Genomic DNA, 21,077 nt, shown 5'->3' with positions numbered 1-21,077 from the left:
GGTAATGATTGGAAAGCATTTGCCTCCGATGAATGAGGCAGCGAGTGATTCAACAGCTCTTAATGGATCGCATCAATTTCCAGCCACTTGTGGAGTGAGAAATATACTTGCATTGTATTCTTTGCCCCATCGCAAATTGAATAGCATACCTTTTATTTCAAAAAGGGCATCGCTTATGGAGATGTTTAAGAAAAGAACATTCCTGCGCATCATTCTCTGGCTAATAAGAAGAGTTGGAAGGAGCTAGTGGCGCAACTACACTGTTGAATTAATGCAGTTTGATACCACTTTGACTGCTAAGGCTCAAGGCTATGGAATCCTAGGATATTTATTTATTCATTCTTTATTTACAGTATTTATATTCCGCCCTTCTCACCCCGTAGGGGACTCAGGATGGATCACAATGCACATATACATGGCAAACATTCAATGCCATAGACACACAACATATATAGACAGACACACAGAGGCTATTTAACTTTCCAGCTTCATGAGGATATGCTTTTTGAATGGAGCCATAGCAATTAAAACTGCATTAAATTCTGGCCACCGGGGGAGCTGTTGCTTCACCACCCACTTGTGACACCGATGGAGTACTTCCTCATTCTTTTGCATGCTGCTGGAGAGTTTTATGATGTTGTAAATTAGTTATATTAGCCTCCTGCATAAGTGGTACCTAAATTTCCGAGTTGACAGATGCAACTGTCTTTCGAGCTGCAAAGGTTGACAGTAAGCTAGATAAATGGTTGGGAGCTTACTCCGACCCGGGCTGGGTTCAAACTCATTACCTTTTGGTCAGTAGTGATTTTAATGCAGCTCACTCCCAACCAGCTGCGCCACAACCTTCTCTGCCAAAGTGGGCCAGTGATTCAGTAAACTACAACTCCCAGGACACAATAGGATGGAGCCATAGCAATTAAAACTGCATTAAATCCACAGTGTAGATCAGGCATGGGCAAACTTTGGCCCTCCAGGTGGTTTGGACTTCAACTCCCACAATTCTTAACAGCCTCAGGCAGAAGAGAAAAGGGAAAGGGTCTGAGTGGAACTCTCTGCCCCGGAGTGTGGTGGAGGCTCCTTCTTTGGAAGCTTTTAAACAGAGGTTGGATAGCCATCTGTCAGGGGTGATTTGAATGCAATGTTTCCTCTCAGCCTTCTCTTCTGCAGGCTAAATATGTCCAGCTCTTTAAGCTGCTCCTCATGGAGCTTGTTCTCCAGACCCTTGATCATTTTAGTCGCCCTCCTCTGGACACATTCCAGTTTGTCAACATCTCCCTTCAATTGTAGTGCCCAGAATTGGACACAGTATTCCAGATGTGCTCTAACCATGGCAGAATATTATTTACATGTACAGCCCTAGATTTTATACTTAATGTTGTTTAAGTATACTTAACTAAGTGGCTAACACATGGTTTTGCATTTGCTTGTACACACAAATTAGCTGGGGCTATTTATGCAAGGAAAGATAATTTTCATCAATTCAAAGAAATCTCTGGAAAGATGCAAAGTTCCTTCTTATCGGTTCCAGAGTGAGTTGTGTCCTTACATTTGCCCAGTCCTATAGAAAAGCCTCCCATTTTGTGTGCTCAGGTTTTTATGACTAAGATACTCTATCAGAACAGGATTCATGCTGCTTAGTAGTCTATATTTTTGTTTCCTGGACCAATATGGCCAAGGTTGTTTTCGGCTTCATTTATCAGTTCGCAGGAGCCACTTCCAGGTCTCAATCAATAATTCCTATTCTAAATGACCATTATCGAAGCTTTTCATATCAAACTGTTGTTTGCTTTGGCAGGATTACAGATGCAAATGGCTATGAATATATGCTAACAGATGCACTCTATAACTCAGCATAAGGCCTTCATAATATGGCGGGGCAGATTCTACTCCTCTTTTCTGCAACAATTGACAAGTGCAGTGCCAGAAGCAGGATTCTGTCCTGGGCACGGTCCTGTTCTATGTGAGATGTTGACAAACTGTAATATGTCCAGAGGAGGGAGACTCAAATGATCAAGAGTATGGAGAACAAGCCCTATGAGGAGCAGCTTAAAGAGCTGGGCATTTTTATCCTGAAGAAGAGAAGGCTGAGAGGAGACATGATGAGGGCCATGTATCAATATGTGAGGGGAAGTCATAGGGAGGAGGGAGCAAGCTTGTTTTCTGCTGCCCTGGAGACTAGGATGGAGCAATGGCTTCAAACTACAGGAAAGGAGATTTCACCTGATCTTGAGGAAGAACTTTCTGACTGTGTGTGAGAGAAAGCTGTTGAGCAGTGGAACTCTCTGCCCCGAAGTGTGGTGGAGGCTCCTTCCTTGGAGGCTTTTAAGTAAGAGGCTGGATGGCCATCTGTCAGGGGTGCTTTGAATGCAATTTTCCTGTTTCTTGGCAGAATGGAGTTGGACTGGATGGGCCATCAGTTCTCTTCCAACTCTATGATTTTATGACTAAGGGACTAGTTTGTATAAAATGGTCATTGTTGTTGTCATGCTGCTTTTCTCTAGAATGAGTTGCATAGCAAACATAAATGAATGAATATATAAATAGCTCAGGCAATTTTCACAGGAAGGATATTTTGACAAAATCAGATAGTCTCTGCAAACTTGTAACATCTATTATTATTATTATTATTATTATTATTATTATTATATTTCTATCAAGCTTTTATTGAATTATCTTGCATCTCTTTTTTATTTTTTATTGAGAAAGAAAAATAATAACATATTTGATCAGATAATACTTGTCTATGTAGGCATATATTATCTTGCATCTCTATATTGGATTATTCTTAGCTTAACTCACCCATTTCTGATGCTCAGTAACTGGTACTGAATTCCAACTATTATTATTCGCAACATGTAATTTCCAGAAGTAGAGGTAGACTATGGAAAATGGTGGCTCATGGGCCTGTAAGTGGCCTTTAAATGGTCTTTCTGTTATAGAGTAAAAGACTTTGAGGATATAGTCCAACTTACTGCAAATCCAAGCAGTCCAGGTTCTCCGATTTCACCCTGCAAGAAAATAAGAATGAGCAACTTGGGGAAAAAAAACTGAGTTCAGTAGGGAGAGGAATCCAAACCAATAGGGCAGTGAATGCATTCCTTGAAGGAACTCTCCAGGGTGCTGAAACTACTCTCTGAAATAGCTTCAGCAGTTGGATAGCGCTATTCATATTCAGACTAAACCTTGATCCACCAATTTACTGCCATAGAAGCTACCTATTTTTCAGAGAAGACCTGATCTCATCTCTTGAATTTGGAATTGAATCCACATTTCCAAGATCCCCCCTTATTGGATGAAGTGTCTGTAACTCCTGAGATGTTTGCATGCTTGGCAAATAACCATTGGGTCTGCCCTGAAAGGAGACCATACTGTTCTTTGCAAGGGTCTCTGATATTACTGACACATGCTCAGCCAATGCGTGAAAGGTCTTGGAAATTGGGATTTTAAATATCTAAATACATATGACAGGAGAAGCTGTTGCTCTTAGAGGCTTTGCCCAGGACTCTGGACATCTAGGTACAAATTTCCAAGGAACCATAACATGCATTTTGGGCCCAACATTCCTCTCAACTTGACCTACAGGATTGTTGTAGTGTATAAATTAAGACTAAAGCTGCAAGGATACAAGAGGAGAACCTTGAGGTGATGGCAAGTAATGAATAAATAAGTTGGAAACAACCAGGCACATCTTATCACCTCTCAACAAAAGATTTTCCCAGGCTCAGCCAGGCCTTCAAATGCTAATGAAGGTGGTCAGTTGAAACATTCCCACCTAGCTCCAGCAGAGAAGAGCTCTTTGCCCCACCCCAGCCATTCCACAGATATATAAACCCAATGTCCTAATTCTAACAGACCTCACTACCTCTGAGGATGCTTGCCATAGATGCAGGCGAAACGTCAGGAGAAATGCCTCTAGAACATGGCCATACAGCCCGAAAAAACCCACAAGAACCTAGTGATTCCACCATGAAAGCCTTCGACAATACAATAAATAAGTTACTTATTAGGTTGAGGTTCTCCTATTCAAAATGGATTTGGAGGGATCTCATCCGACTGTTTGCCCACCGGTTGTTGGCAGGGGACTAATGAAAGCCCTCCCACATGAACAGCAAGATGTTTTCACTGCAATTCGTTGGAATGGATTTAATTACTCTTGTACGTATTAGGCTGCAAGCAAGAAAGGGGAAATAGGCCAAGATGCCTCTCCATTTTCCCTGTCCACAAGTACTTTTATATTATACTGTCTTATACTGTTCATCCTCCACATCTACAGATTCAACCCATCTGTAGCTTGAAAATAAATCTTGATTTTTCCATATTTTGGGTCGTGTCAGGAGTGGCTCCTGGTGTGAGAGAACTGGCCATCTGTAAGGACGTTGGCCAGGGGACGCCTGGATGATTTGATGTTTTTATCATCCTTGTGGGAGGCTTCTCTCATGTCCTCGCATGAGCAGCTGGAGCTGATAGAGGGAGCTCATCCGCCTCTCCCCGGATTCGAACCTGCGACCTGTCGGTCTTCAGTCCTGCCGGCACAGGGGTTCAACCCACTGCGCCACTGAAGGCTCCATATTTTTCCATATTGATACCACTTGACTACTCCATTAGGACTTCAGCACCCATAGTTTTTGGTATCCACAGAGGGTCCTGGAACTGAACCCCAGTGGATACTGAGGGCTCACTGTACCATAAGAAATCTTCCTTTAATTTCCAGATTTGTCATTAATTTACTATTTTAACATGCAGTTTTGTTGAAGCAAATACCTCCATCTAATTACAAGAGTAGACTCATTGGGACTAGCAATCACACTGAGGGAAACAAAAGGCTCGGATAGAGTGCGGTGCAGTGGTTTTAGTATTAGACTAGCTGTCCCCTGCCACGTGTTGCTGTGGCGCAGTCTGTGTATATGTGTTTTGTGCGTGTATATATTTGTGTGTATATATATATCTGGTTATGCGCATGCATTGTAATGTATTTTTTATTTTATTTTTTGCTTTTTAAGTCTATTCTGTTGTGTTTTTGAGTGTTTTTATGAGTGACTAGCTGCCACCTGCCACGCATTGCTGTGGCCTAGTCTGTGTATATGCGTTTTGTGTGTATATATATATGTGTATATGTGTGTTTTTATGTATATGTATATTTATGTGGTTATGTGCATGTGTTGTAATGTTTTGGGGTTTTTTTTTGGCTTTTTAAGTCTCTTCCACTGTGTTTTTCAGTGTTTTTATGAATGACTGTGGCCAAACCTTCCCTCCCTTCTTCTTTCTTTCCTTTCTTTCTCTCCTTCCTTCCCTCCCTCTTTCCTTCCTTCCCTCTTTTTCTTTTTCTTCTTTTTTCCCTTTTTCTTTCTTCCTTCTCTACCTGTTTCTTTCCTCCCTTCCTTTGCTCACTGGTTCTATCCTTCTTTCTCTCTTTCCTTCTTTCCTCCCTCCCTCTTTCTCTCTTTTGTTCCTTCTTGCCTTTCTTCCCTCTCTCTTTCCTTCCTTCTTTCACTTGTTTATTTCCTTCTCTCCTTCCCTCCTTCTTTCCCTCTTTCTATCCCTCCTTCTCTCCTTCCTTTCTTCCTCCTTTCAGTGTATATGTATTTTGTGTATATATATATATATATATATATATATATATATATATATATATGCATGTATGTGTGTATATATTTGTGTATGTGTGTTTGTGTATATATGTGGTTTTGCACATGCGTTGTAATGGGTTTTTTGTTTTTTGGCTTTTTAAGTCTCCTTTGCTGTTTTTCAGTGTTTTTATGAGTGATGGACACTCGTTGGCCTGATAGATGTATTGTGTCCAAATTTGGTGTCAATTCGTTCAGTAGTTTTTGAGTTATGTTAATCCCACAAACAAACATTACATTTTTATTTATATAGATGAGGACTCTGGGAGACCAGGTTTCAAGTCCTCACTGAGTTCTGGAAACCCACCAAGTTACCTGGGGAAAGTCACACTCTCTCAGCCTCAGAGGAAGGCAATGGAAAGCCTCTTCCATAGACATTTGGCCAAGAAAAGCCCATGATACGTTGACTCTAGGATTACCCTAATTTGGAAACAACTTGAAGGATCACAACAACATCTTGTGTTCTAGCATGACCCAGAAATTCCTAGAGATATGTTCTCTTTAAACATATTTCTAGGTCTTCCAGCATGTCTGGAAAAGGTTGACAACTGTCTATCTAAGACAAGGTCTAAGTTACTACATAGTTAATCCTGCCCAAACCAAGTTGCATGTGAATACTTGGACCATGATACAGACCTTCTGACCCACTGGTCCCCTTGTGCCAAAGAGGCCCATGACTCCTTTAGATCCCGCTTCTCCTTTCATGCCCTGAAAGAGGAAAACGACGAGGAGGAGGAGACACAAGGGGACAGGCAATGTCAGAACACTACCAGTCAGATAAAAAGCTGGAGAAACAGAAGTCAACAGAACACATCCCATCAAGCAGTGCAACAAATGTGTGCAAAGTCAAGGAGTTTCTCTGCCTCCACAGAGGTGCACTTGGAGCACGCGAAGGATGATTTTAAGTTCCAGGAGACTGCACAATCTATAAGTTATTGATCGGAAGGACAAGAAAGATGAGAGAGGATTCCATCTTTGGGAGCAGAAGGAGCCATGCTTGGATTCTGTGAATGAGCATGAATGAACTCCATGGCTCAATTGAGCTCAAATTTAAGTTAAGCCCATTTATGCTTCATCATATACTGTACCATAAGGCTGTTACGAGTATTTCTGGAGCATTTTTTCCTTTTTGAGCAGAACTTATGTTCCTTTACAAAGTACCGTATGAAGTGGAGAAGGTGGTTCCCATGTGAGTTGGGCACTCAATCTTTCCCAGCCTTTAATATTGACTCTAAAGGAGCAGACAAGTATTGTGAATCTTATTCCTATCCAACACACCCACCCCTTGGTAGCTCCTTTAAAGTTCAGACTAAAACCCAGATTGAACTCATCAATCTGCTGACGTTGGGCTATTGGTCTTCTTCAATAGATCAGAGTTAGGAAAACACTTGAAGGGAGTTGTCTAGATAGCTCTACCAACCCCACTCTCATATCTGAATAACATCAAGTATGGGGAAATCCTGGAAAGTTTTCTCAAGTGTCTTTACAATGTACTAACTTGTCAAAACACAAGTACCTTTTCACCAGCAGGTCCATCTTCTCCTTTCTCACCCTTGTCTCCATCAAATCCGGGAGGGCCCCTTTCACCCTAAACAACAAGGGGAGAACATTTTGTTACATTCTCCACCTGGTCAAAGTCAAGGCACATTAGAACTACTCCTTTTGTTAAGGCTTCTGGAACAATATGAGTTCTACACCAACCTGGGATTCCTCTAACCTCTTCCATATGTTAGAAGGTTGGAAGCTGGCTGTGTTCCCATAGCCTGACACAAATCAGTGACATTGAGAGTTGTGGAGGTCCTCAATGGATCTGACATCCTTGGTCAGGTTGGATCATAGCCTGATACAAATCAGTGGCATTATCCATTGAGAGCTCAAGAGGACCTCAATGGCTCTGACATGCTTGGTCAGGTTGGATCATAGCCAGAAACAAATCAGTGGTGTCATCCATTGAGAGTTCAGGTGGACCTCAGTGGATCTGACATCCTTGGCCAGATTGGATCACACCCAGAAACAAATCAGTAGTACAATCCATTGAGAGCTCAGGAGGACCTCAATGGATCTGACATCCTTGGTGAGGTTGGATCATAGCCAAGTACAAATCAGTGACATCATCTGTTGAGAGCACAGGAGAACCTCAATGGATCTGACATCCTTGGTCAGGTTGAATTATAGCCAGATACAAATCAGTGGCATCATCCATTGAGAGCTCAGGATTATCCCAGTGGATTTGACATCTTTGGACTGAGTCTGAATATGAGAACATAGTCAAACACTTCTATGATGCTATCTGCTTTCTAGAATCCACAGAAGAGCTGTTGGAAGGAGTTTATTACAGTGACACATTGAGACCTGGGACTGGTGAGAAGCAGTTTATTGTCGAGTTCCAAAAGCAGAACTCTTAGGTCTCATGGACAGCTTGGAAAACAAGGATGGGGAGATGCTGGTGGAAGACTCAGTGATCAAGCTGGAAACCAACAGTGGCCAGCAGTTCCCTCAGCCAAGCCTTGAAGAAGCACCCAAGGAAGGAGTGACTACTTCTCAGCCTGCAGAAGTGCAAGAGAGTTCCTTTGAAAAGGGTGAGGAAGAATCAGTTGTTCCATCTTTTGTGCACCTGTGAAGAAAGAAATCTCAACTGCGCAGGTCATTGAGATTAATTGAGGAGCAAGCCATCAACAGGGAGCACCTGTGGATTTAGGATTTAAAGAACTCAATCCTGCCACCTTTTTACTGGCTGCAATGTGAGTTCTAGAAGTGATGGCCTTGGACTCTTGCTATCTCTATTGTGTTATCCTGTTAAGACTTGCACTTTTGTTGGAGTATCAGCTTGACCTCACACTACTGATTAAATCTGCTGGTAGATGGGAGTCGAGGCCTCTGACATAAGCCATTAACAATGATGTAGCATCTCAACCAGAGTGCATTATTAAAAGCAGTGATTCCCAAGCTTTGTTCCCCCAGGTGTTTTTGGACTTCAGTTCCAAAAACACCTGGGGGGTGCCTGGCTCGAGAGAAGTACATGTGAAAAAGATCTTGGAGTCCGCGTGGACAGCAAGTTAAACATGAGCCAACAATGTGATGCGGCGGCAAAAAAAGCCAATGGGATTTTGGCCTGCATCAATAGGAGCCTAGTGTCTAGATCTAGGGAAGTAATGCTACCCCTCTATTCCACCTTGGTTAGACCACATCTGGAATATTGTGTCCAATTCTGGGCACCACAATTGAAGGGAGATGTTGAGAAGCTGGAATGTGTCCAGAGGAGAGCGACTGAAATGATCAAGGGTCTGGAGAACAAGCCCTATGAGGAGCAGCTTAAAGAGCTGGACATGTTTAGCCTGAAGAAGAGAAGGCTGAGAGGAGTTATGATAGCCATGTATGAATATGTGAGAGGAAACCACAGGGAGGAGGGAGCAAGCTTGTTTTCTGCTTCCCTGTAGACTAAGACATGGAACAATGGCTTCAAACTACAAGAAAGGAGATTCCACCTGAACATTAGGAAGAACTTCCTCACTGTGAGAGCTGTTCAGTAGTGGAACTCTCTGTCCTGGAGTGTGGTGGAGGCTCCTTCTTTGGAAGCTTTTAAACAGAGGCTGGATGGCCAACTGTCAGGGGTGCTTTGAATGCAATATTCCTGCTTCTTGGCAGGGGGTTGGACTGGATGGCCCATGAGGTCTCTTCCAACTCTTTGATTCTATGATTCCCAGAATCCTTGGCAGTTGGACAAGCTGGGGGGGGGGGGCTTTTGGGAGTTGAAGTCCCAAACATTTAGAGGACCTAAGGTTGGGAACCACAGATCTAAAGAGCAGCTGAAGCATCGATGTGATGTTCCTACACTCCAGACTACGCGATTGTCTGATCATCCCGCCGGGCCTGACACAACTAGCATTGAAATCATTCACTTTTGTAGAAATGATGTGTCATCTTTCCAGGGACTTGAAACTAAGATTCATTCAGTTGTCACTTGCCTGTCACTGGAGCAAACTTGAGTTTGAACTTTTAATATGCAAACCTAGCTGCCAAATTCAATAAACTTAGTATGAGCTATCCAAGGTGCTGAAGATATTTGAAAGATATCATCTTTCACACTACAGTATAGCCTTAGCCATTTACGTTGGATCCACTGCGGTTCCTATTCTACCACATCCTAAATACGAAGACAGCCGACGTTATTGTTGAAGTTAGACCTGTCTTTCTGTCTGCCTATGAATAACATGAATATGATGTAGTCACATCAGACAGAAAGCTAGTGGGGAGGAAATCGGATTGCATTAAAAGCTAAAGAGAATTAGAAATGTGTCGAGTTGCTGCCTGAACTTCCATTAATTCTAATTTTAAATGTTGAAAAGGACAGCTCTTTCCTCTGTTGGAAACATTTCCTCACCCACACCAGCACCACCACACTCAACTGGCATGTGGATGAATAGCGTTTTCTCAGCCCACATTTCTACCAATGATACAACCTAGACCCCCCCCCCCCCCAACGCCGGAAATAAACTATGCAATTGGAAAGGGCCCCCTTTATGTAGGGATTGCCTCAAAACCTCACTTTGGCTGCCTTTGAAACCCTTTGCCAGTTAAAGTGGCATCAAACTGCTTTAATTCTACAGTGTAGAAGATGCACCTGTTGTTGTTGTTGTTGTTGTTCATTCGTTCAGTCGTCTCCGACTCTTCGTGACCTCATGGACCAGTCCAAGCCAGAGCTCCCTGTCGGCCGTCACCACCCCCAGCTCCTTCAAGGTCAGTCCAGTCACTTCAAGGATGCCATCCAGCCATCTTGCCCTTGGTCGGCCCCTCTTCCTTTTTCCTTCCACTTTCCCCAGCATAATTGTCTTCTCTAGGCTTTCCTGTCTCCTCATGATGTGGCCAAAGGACTTCAACTTTGTCTCTAGTCTCCTTCCCTCCAGTGAGCAGTCAGGCTTTATTTCCTGGAGGATGGATTGGTTGGATCTTCTCGCAGTCCAAGGCACTCTCAGAACTTTCCTCCAACACCACAGCTCAAAAGCATCTCTCTTCCTTCGCTCAGCCTTCCCTAAGGTCCATCCGTAGGTGACTACAGGGAATACCATGGCTTTGACTAGGCCGATCTTGGTTGCCAGTCTGATGTCTCTACTCTTTACTATTTTATCGAGACTGGACATTGCTCTCCTCCCAAGAAGGAAGCGTCTTCTGATTTCCTGGCCACAGTCTGCATCTGCACTCATCTTTGCGCCTAGAAATACAAAGTCTGTCACGGCCTCCACGATTTCTCCCTCTATTTCCCAGTTGTCAATCATTCTTGTTGCCATAATCTTGGTTTTTTTGATGTTTAGCTGCAACCCAGCTTTTGCGCTTTCTTCTTTCACCTTGATTAGAAGGCTCCTCAGCTCCTCCTCGTTTTCGGCCATCAGAGTGGTGTCATCTGCATATCTGAGGTTGTTAATGTTTCTTCCAGCAATTTTCACCCCAGCTTTGTATTCATCAAGCCCCGCACATCGCATAAAGATGCACCTGTAGTTGGTGGAAAAGCAAGGGACCCCCACTTACCGCATCTCCTTTGTTGCCTTTGTAGCCTTGAGGTCCAAAAATCGTCATGGGATCTCCCTGTGGGGTAAACATTGGAGAGAAGAGACTCTGTTGAGTGTTGCTTTATGAGCCAGAGTTAGAAGTAAAGTCAGAGCCACATAAGACCAGGTGTCATAAAGACATTGTGGGTGCTTTTTGCCAGAAAAATACCCAACACTGTGACAAATAACAACAACAACAACAACAACAATGCTTCATTTCTATTCCTCCCTTCTCCCCATGGGGACTCAGAGCGGATTACAGTGTAAACAGATTCCGGCAAACATTCAATGCCTTGTTACAATACAATGAGACACACAAACACAAACAAAGGCAAAGGCTTCTCCTTTCATTTCCAGCTTTGGAGGTGGTGCTCATCTCTGGCTGTTCTCCATTTCCAAGCCAAGGACCCTGAGTTGTCTCCTCCTGCTTGGAGCATCTTATGCCTTTCCCACCGAAACGGTACCTATTGATCTACTCATATTTGTATGTTTTTGAACTGCTAGGTTGGCAGGGGCTAGGTGTAACAGCTGGGCTTTGGAGGTGGTGCTCATCTCTGGCTGTTCTCCATTTCCAAGCCAAGGACCCTGCGTTGTCACCTCCTGCTTGGAGCGTCTTATGCCTTTCCCACCTAAGCGGTACCTATTGATCTACTCATATTTGTATGTTTTTGAACTGCTGGGTTGGCAGGAGCTAGGAGTAACAGCAGGGCTTTGGAGGTGGTGATCATCTCTGGCTGTTCTCCATTTCCAAGCCAAGGACCCTGCACTGTCATCTCTTGCTTGCAGCGTCTTATGCCTTTCCCACTGAAGTGGTACCTATTGATTTACTCATATTTGTATGTTTTTGAACTGCTAGGTTGGCAGGAGCTAGGAGTAACAGCAGGACTTTGGAGGTGGTGCTCATCTCTGGCTGTTCTCCATTTCCAAGCCAAGGACCCTGCATTGTCATCTCCTGCTTGCAGCGTCTTATGCCTTTCCCACTGAAACGGTACCTATTGATCTACTCATATTTGTATGTTTTTGAACTGCTAGGTTGACAGGAGCTAGGAGTAACAGCAGGGCTTTGGAAGTGGTGCTCATCTCTGGCTGTTCTCCATTTCCAAGCCAAGGATCCTACGTTGTCACCTCCTGCTTGGAGCGTCTTATGCCTTTCCCACCGAAGCGGTACCTATTGATCTACTCAGATTTGTAAGTTTTTGAACTGCTAGGTTGGCAGGAGCTAGGGCTAACAGCAGGAGCTCACCCTATCCCACAGATTTGAACAGCCAACCTTCTGGTCAGCAGTTCAGCAGCACAAGGTTTTACACCACAGCCCTGAACTTGTGGGGATCCCATGTCGTAAAAATTGTTCCCAATCAAAAGGTTTGGGTGGAATATCCTTTAAATTAAATGCTTGTGATCAGAACCATCAAAACAACAACAAAACAATGGTGTCACCATCTCAGCCAGCCATGTGGACAATTTTGGATTATTTCAGATTTAGCAATTCCAGATAAGAGGGGCTCAACCTGTAATTGAAATTAGGGAGCATATCATGCTGTACACCTATAGCAGTATAACCCACTTCATTATTATTATGTGTATTGATACCCCGCTTTTTTTCTCCACAGGAGACTCAAAGCAGCTTTAACATCCATGGTTGCCTGTAATGAAATCCTGGATTTTGTAGCTTGATGGAGCACTACAGATGACAATTGTCTCCAGCTGACAATTCAAAACACCCTTCCCTAAACTGCAAATCCCAGGACTTTGTAGGATGGAACCTTGGCAATAATAGTGCTATAATTGCACAAGAAGCCATGATGGCACAATGGGTTAAAACCTTGTGCCGGCTGAACTGCTGACCTGAATGTTGGCAGTTCGACTCCACAAGAGGAGGTGAGCTCCCATATGTCAGCTCCAGCTTCCCATGTGGGGACATGAAAGAAGCCTCCCACAGGATGGTAAAACATCCAGGCGTCATGTGGGCAACGTCCTTGGAGACGGCCAGTTATCTCACACCAGAAGCTACTTGCAGTTTCTCAAGTTGCTTCTGACACATACACACACACAAATTGCACAGTATGAAAGAGCCCAGCTTTTCTTGATGGCACTTCATGGAACAGAAGGACAAACAGCCCAGTCTTCCCCCAAAGTGGCCTTCCAAAATAGACAAGACTGCAATGCATGACATATAAAGTCAGAAAACACTGTGAGCATCCTCGGCTTAATTACGGCTCCCACGCTGGTTTAATCCGCCTCCTTCCTCGTCATGTTTTATTCACACACTTCCTTTCAAGAGGGCATTACGGATTCCTTTATGATGGCAAAGGGCCCTTCCTCCAGTAAGAGAAGATCCAGAATTAATTTGCCTCTCTTTGAAAGGTGTTTTTCTTCCCGAGACAAATTGGCCATCAACTTTTAACAGAGAGCCGGATTCAAAGGGCAGGACTCTCCGTTTCTGTCAAGCTGTTTCGGGGAGGAGGGCAGCTAAGCGAAACTTTGATTATGAATGACTAGAAGCAATTAAGTTGTTCCACTTTATCGAGACAATATGATATTGATATGATATGATACAATGATGTGGTAAACCCCATGGTTTTCCAGGCAACTTTGGAACAAGCAAAAGATAGAGAATGGATTTTCTATGTAAAAATGTAATGTTTGTTTGTGGGATTAACATAACTCAAAAACCACTGGATGAATTGACACCAAATTTGGACACAAGACACCTATCTGGCCAATGAGTGATCATCACTCATAAAACACTGCAAAACACAGCAGAAGAGACTTAAAAAGCCAAAAGATTTTACAGTAACGCATGCTCAAAACCACACACACACACACACACACATATATATACACATATACACAAATATATATATACACACATATACACACACAAAGCACATATACACAGACTGGGCCACAGCAACGCACGTTCTAATGGCTTGTTCTTGGGCTGCTAGAATCAGGCCCTCCTTCGTCTCCTTTTTCAAAGTCCCATTTGTGAGCCACAGCCATGTTTTTTCTTTGTCAATTTTGTTCTCAATTTTTCCCAGGAACTGGCCATGGAGAGCCTTCTTTTGCCAGTTTTCTCTTCTGCTCTGTATTGTGCATTCCCTCTATTATTATTATTATTGTTATTGTTATTATTATTATTATTATTAGTAGAATAAGCAGTTTCTCAAGTCGCTCCTGATACGACAATATGTGTATGTATTTGTGTGTGTACACACACACACACACACACACATACATAAATTACTATTACTATTATTATTACTTACCCGTTCTCCTTTGGGCCCAGGAAATCCAACGTCACCCTAAAATAAACCAATATTTAAGAGAGATATTGACAAACTGAGCACCACAATTGAAGAGAGATATTGACCAGCTGAAAGGTGTACAGGGGAGGGTGACTAAAATGATCAAGGGTCTGGAGAACAAGCCCTATGAGGAGCGGCTTAAGGAGCTGGGCATGTTTAGCCTGAAGAAGAGAAGGCTGAGAGGAGATATGATGAGGGCCATGTATAAATATGTGAGAGGAAGCCACAGGGAGGAGGGAGCAAGCTTGTTTTCTGCTTCCCTGGAGACTAGGATGCAATGGGAAAATGGCTTCAAACTACAAGAGAGGAGATTCCATCTGAACATGAGGAAGAACTTCCCGACTGTGAGAGCCGTTCAGCAGTGGAACTCTCTGCCCTGGAGTGTGGTGGAGGCTCCTTCTTTGGAAGCTTTTAAACAGAGGCTGGATGGCCATCTGTCAGGGGTGATTTGAATGCAATATTCCTGCTTCTTGGCAGAATGGGGTTGGACTGGATGGCCCATGAGGTCTCTTCCAACTCTTTGATTCTATGATTCTATGGATATAAACAATGAGCTGCCTAGTCATCATTAATAGTGATATAACCTGAGACCGTGGCCATTTCTTAGGTTGCACCCACTGCATCTAGATGTTGAATTTGATGGGTTTTTTTTATTAGATCCACCAATAGCTTAAGTCCATTGATTTATCTATGCTGGAAGGACAGGATGTGTTAGTAACCACAATATCAATATGCTTTTGGTGATGATGGCTTAGAGGGTTGGACTGGATGGCCCATGAGGTCTCTTTCAACTGAAGGAGTCTATTATTCTCTGAGGTTTTTGATTAGATCCACCAAGGATGCTTTCGTGATAGATTAAGCCCATTGATTTATCTATGCTGGAAGCACAGGATGTCTTTGTAACCACAATATCCATATGCTTTTGGTGATGGTGACTTAGTGGGTTGGACTGGATGGCCCACGAGGTCTCTTCCAACTCAAGGATTCCATGATTCTCTGAGGTCACGTCTCTATACATGGCTGCTTCTCATCTGTGTCCAGAAAAAGACTGGCTACATACCTTTTCTCCTTTGATCCCCACAAGGCCATTCTGTCCCTAGAAATATAGAAAAGAAACCATGTTGGTAAAAGGCAAGAATGCCTAATTTTGACCATTCCATGATCCATATTACCTTTCAAGTTTTTGGAGATGACTAAAACTACTAGTAACTGTGCAAATTAAAGATATTACAATGTTATAGTCAGTGGGTGGAAGAAGGCAGTTCTGCTGGTTTGTCTTCATTAGCAAAAGAAAAGAAATTGGGGTGTTTTCTCAGATTGGGGTCTACTCTCATTTCTCTTTTCCTTGCATCTGAATCCAGTTGCTTTTTCACTGTCTGAAGGTCTGTAATGTAGTGTGACACTACTTCATTTACCATGGCTCAATACTATGTAATCCTGGGATTTATAATTTGGCACTCTTAGGTAGAGAAGGCTAAGGTCCAAAAGGATTACATGGCTTTGGGTCATAGCAATTAAACTGGTATCGAACTGGATTAATTCTATAGTGTATATGTATCCTGACTCATCTTTCTAACCTTGTACAGGATTTACAGTACAGCAAGGAACACAGAGAATTCTAGTCTGCATCTACATGAATTTGGTCTCAAGCCGAAGGAAAATTGGACTCCCTCTAAACATTAGGAAGAACTTTGAGTCTGCTTTGGACTCTGGTGGAGTCTCCTTCTCTGGAGGTTTTCAGACAGAGGCCAGATGGCCATCTGTCAGGGATGTTTTGGTTGTGTTTTTCTGCATGGCAGAAGAGGGTTGGGCTGAATTGAAGGGAGATGTTGACAAGCTGGAATGTGTCCAGAGGAGGGTGACTAAAATAATCAACGGTCTGGAGAACAAGCCCTATGAGGAGCGGCTGAAAGAGCTGGGAAAGAGCTCTGCCCCGGAGTGTGGTGAAGACTCCTTCTTTGGAAACTTTTAAACAGAGGCTGGATGGCCATGTATCAGGGGTTCTTTGAATGCAATATTCCTGCTTTTTGGCAGAATGGGGTTGGACTGGGTGGCCCATGAGAAGGCCGACAGGAGACATGATGAGGGCCATGGATCAATATGTGAAGAGAAGTCATAGGGAGGAGGGAGGAGTCTATTTTTGGCTGTCCTGGAGACTAGGGTGCGGAACAATGGCTTCAAACTCCAAGAAAGAAAGGAGATTCCACCTGAGCATCAGGAAGAACTTCCTAACTGTGAGAAGGGTTGTTCAGCAATGAAACTCTCTGTTCTGGAGTGTGAATGGAGGCTCCACCACTGAACTGGATACACTTTGAAACAGAGGCTGGATGGCCATCTGTCGGGGGTGCTTTGAATGGGATTTTCTTGCTTCTTAGTATCTTCCAACTCGGTGATTCTATGAAAGGAGACGTGACCACTCCACACAGACAGGAAGCAAAACTCCCTGAGTTACAAATACCTGAGAAACAGGTGTCAAACAAGGAAGCAGCAGGACTTGTACAGACACTGTAAATTATACAGTCATAAGGGACTTGGCCCCCAATGGCTGTATATACAAGAACAAGCCCTATGAGGAGTGGCTTAAAGAGCTGGGCATGTTTAGCCAGCAGAAGAGAACACTGATATGAGACATGATGAGGGCTATGGATCAATATGTGAAGGGAAGTCATAGGGAGGAGGGAGCAAGCTTGTCTTTTGTTGCCCTGGAGAGTAGGATGCAATGGAACAATGGCTTCAAACTACAAGAAAGGAAATTCCACCTGAACATGAGGAAGAACTTCCTGACTGTGAGAGGTGTTCAGAAGTGGAACTCTCTGCCTCAGAGTGTGGTGGAGGCGCCTTCTTTGGAAGCTTTTAAACAGAGGCTGGATGGCCATCTGTCAGGGGTGCTTTGGAGATACAGCTTAATGGTGTAACACTAGAAAATGTTGACCATTTCCGCTACCTTGGCAGCCACCTCTCCACCAAAGTCAACATCGACACCAAAATACAACACCACCTGAGCTCTGCGAGTGCAGCGTTTTTCCGAATTAAGCAGAGAGTGTTCGAGGACCAGGACCTACGTAGGGATACCAAGGCTCTTGTTTATAAAGCTATTGTCCTCCCAACCCTGCTTTATGCCTGTGAGACGTGGACTGTCTACAGACGTCACATGCAACTCCTTCAACGATTCCATCAGCGCTGCCTCCAGAAAATCCTGCAAATCTCTTGGGAAGACAAGCGGACAAATGTCAGCGTGCTGGAAGAAACAAAGACCACCAGAATTGAAGTGATGCTCCTTCGCCATCAGCTCCACTGGACCGGCCACGTAGGAGTTGCATGTGACATCTGTAGACAGTCCACCACTAGCATTGAAGTGATGGTCCTCCGCCATCAACTCCACTGGACCGCCCACATTGTCCGGATGCCCGACCACCATCTCCCAAAGCAGTTGCTCTACTCTGAACTCAAGAATGGAAAACAGAATGTTGGTGGACAGGGTTGGGCTCAAAGCCAACCTTAAAATCTCTGGCATTGACACTGAGAACTGGGAAGCCCTGGCCCTTGAGCGCTACAGCTGGAGGTCAGCTGTGACCAGCAGTGCTGCAGAATTTGAAGAGGCATGAATGGAGGGCGAAAGAGAGAAACGTGCCAAGAGGAAGCCAACCCTGACCAAGACCACCTTCTACTTGGAAACCAATGCCTTCACTGCAAGAGATGATGCAGATCAAGTCACCTATGGACCCACAAGAATACTGATCCTGGAAGAGTATCCTACTCGGCCAACGAGGGATCGCCTAAGTAAAGTAAGAATGCAATTTTCCTACTTCTTGGCAGAATGGGTTTGGACTGGATGGCCCACGAGGTCTCTTCCAACTCTATGATTCTATGAAATTCTAAGCATTCCATCCAACTGCAAATCCCAGAACTGGGTGTTGTTGACATTCATGACACTAATACTATGTAGAAGCCTGCATCCCCTGTTGCTATATCTTACCATAATGCCAATGGGGCCACGGACTCCCACAATTCCTTCTTCACCCTGTTAAATAGAAGATACAGAGATATCAGTGGGCCTATGGACATGTCTGCTCCTGTTGAACTCAATGAATGTTAAATGGTGAGGTTTGTGATTATGATACTAAGAGAAATTTGCACTGAAAAAAAGTACCAACTATTCTGCAAACCCAAACAATATTTTGGGAATTTGATGTTAAATCTCATTCGCAGAGACAAAATCCAATTTAGATGTGAAATAGAGGGAAACGAAAACCAGCAGATGCACCCATCCTGGCCTTTGGTTCTATGAAAAGTCTTTAAACGAATCTAATAGAACGGCGGATTAAATGTCACAGCGTTGCTTCTGCATCTATCCACATATCGATTGATACACTTCCCTGCCTTATCTTCATAGGCCAATGCGATCTATTATCACGCGTGTCTTATTTTGCCCAGTCAATAAAATCGTATTGTCATTACCTGTAATAAATATAAGTTCCCTTTTGAGAAAGAATCGAAACCAAAATGTCATGGATATGTGTGTGTAATGGAGTTACAATCATAGAATCAATCATAGAATCAAAGAGTTGGAAGAGACCTCTTGGGCCATCCAGTCCAACCCCTGCCAAGAAGCAGGATTATTGCATTCAAATCACCCCTGACAAATGGCCATCCAGCCTCTGCTTAAAAGCTTCCAAAGAAGGAGCCTCCACCACACTCCGGGGCAGAGAGTTCCACTGCTGAACGGCTCTCACAGTCAGGAAGTTCTTCCTCATGTTCAGATGGAATCTCCTCTCTTGTAGTTTGAAGCCATTGCTAGTCTCCAGGGAAGCAGAAAACAAGCTTGCTCCCTCCTCCCTGTGGCTTCCTCTCACATATTTATACATGGCTACACTTTGAAATGTACCTGTTCCAACTTACATACAAATTCAAGCTAAGAACAAACCTACAAGTTTGATGGCTTTCCAAGGTGTGGGAAATGGGGACACATGATGACTAACTCAGAAATAATGCATGCATTTCTTTTGGATTGTGTGTCTTGTTTGTATTAAATTTCCTCCAGAAGAACAAGCTGACATTGTGGAGGTTGCACGGATGTATCTTCTTCTCTATGAGTTCCACAAAACACAGGTGATTTACGTAGTAAGAACTTGGAAGAGCAGCTCTGAAGAAACCAAGCAAAATCTTGAAGAAGAAGAAGACATCATAGAATCATAGAATCAAAGAGTTGGAAGAGACCTCATGGGCCATCCAGTCCAACCCCATTCTGCCAAGAAGCAGGAATATTGCATTCAAATCACCCCTGACAGATGGCCATCCAGCCTCTGTTTAAAAGCTTCCAAAGAAGGAGACTCCACCACACACCAGGGCAGAGAGTTCCATTGCTGAACGGCTCTCACAGTCAGGAAGTTCTTCCTCGTGTTCAGATGGAATCTCCCCTCTTGTAGTTTGAAGCCATTGTTCTGCGTCCTAGTCTCCAAGGAAGCAGAAAGCAAGCTTGCTCCCTCCTCCCTGTGGTTTCCTCTCACATATTTATACATGGCTATCATATCTCCTCTCAGCCTTCTCTTCTGAAGGCTAAACATGCACAGCTCATTAAGCCGCTCCTCATAGGGCTTGTTCTCCAGACCCTTGATCATTTTACTCGCCCTCCTCTGGACACATTCCAGCTTGTCAATATCTCTCTTGAATTGTGGTGCCCAGAATTGGACACAATATTCCAGGTGTGGTCTAAGCATTGCCTCCAGATGCCAGAGATGGAAAGAGAAACCTTTGCCTTTGTTTGCGTATTGTATGTCATTGTTCACTGTATAAAAGGCACTGAATGTTTGCTTATATATGTATATACTGTAATCCACTTTGAGTCTCCTTGAGGAGATAGAGCAGAATATAAATAAAGTGTGTTGTTGTTGTTGTTGTTGTTGTTGTTGTTGTTGTAACCCTGCTCCTCGTTTTGGTGATTTTTTCATCCAAATCAAAGCAAACCATTAATTTGTCTTTTCAAATCGACACAAATAAGAGGGTGGCCCTTACTTGGCACGACCCGCAGCACCAAACCACTGCAATTCCTTGCTTAAAAACCTAACAAACTCCAGTTATGATAAGATGCAAAGCCTCACCCTGCCTTGTCCTTCTCTGTCCCCCAAATAGGTTCACCTAGGTTTGAAACAGATGCTGACATTATTACTTTCAGTCCCTGTTGTCAGTTTGGATTTGTGAGCAAGCCTTTTTGCCATTTTGCAGGTTTGTATAAAAAGGGTACTAGGTGAGAAAGATTTATTCCCCAGCCCCTGGGGTTCACAGAGAAATCTGTGTCTTGATGCACAGTCTCATGTAGGACTTTTACTTACTTATTTTACTATGATGGCTTTCCAAGTGTAGTGTCTTGGCAGTGGATAGATACATAGGTGACTGTGGAGCCCTATTATAGAATCATAGAATCAAAGAGTTGGAAGAGACCTCATGGGCCATCCAGTCCAAACCCCTGCCAAGAAGCAGGAATATTGCATTCAAATCACCCCTGACAGATGGCCATCCAGCCTCTGTTTAAAAGCTTCCAAAGAAGGAACCTCCACCACACTCTGGGGCAGAGAGTTCCACTGCTGAACAGCTCTCACAGTCAG

At 43.6% G+C, this 21,077-nt stretch overlaps 1 protein-coding gene across 1 annotated transcript in view; it reads right to left on the bottom strand.

Annotated features, from left to right (window-relative positions):
* The window catches only part of LOC132775611 (collagen alpha-1(VII) chain-like), a 68,054-nt gene that overhangs the window by 31,981 nt on the left and 14,996 nt on the right, over positions 1-21,077 (bottom strand). Inside the window, exons 7-13 of the mRNA XM_067468517.1 lie at positions 18,452-18,496; positions 15,536-15,571; positions 14,437-14,472; positions 11,148-11,204; positions 7,141-7,212; positions 6,261-6,332; positions 2,973-3,008 (exon numbers count right to left, since the gene is read on the bottom strand). Of these exons, the coding sequence (XP_067324618.1) occupies positions 2,973-3,008; positions 6,261-6,332; positions 7,141-7,212; positions 11,148-11,204; positions 14,437-14,472; positions 15,536-15,571; positions 18,452-18,496 (354 nt within the window). The remainder of the gene's footprint in view (positions 1-2,972; positions 3,009-6,260; positions 6,333-7,140; positions 7,213-11,147; positions 11,205-14,436; positions 14,473-15,535; positions 15,572-18,451; positions 18,497-21,077) is intronic.

The sequence above is a fragment of the Anolis sagrei genome, chromosome 5 (genome assembly GCF_037176765.1).
Source record: "Anolis sagrei isolate rAnoSag1 chromosome 5, rAnoSag1.mat, whole genome shotgun sequence".
In the NCBI taxonomy this organism is placed as follows: domain Eukaryota; kingdom Metazoa; phylum Chordata; class Lepidosauria; order Squamata; family Dactyloidae; genus Anolis; species Anolis sagrei.
The sequence above is the reverse complement of the archived record's forward strand: the minus strand, read 5'-3'. Positions and strand labels throughout refer to the sequence as shown.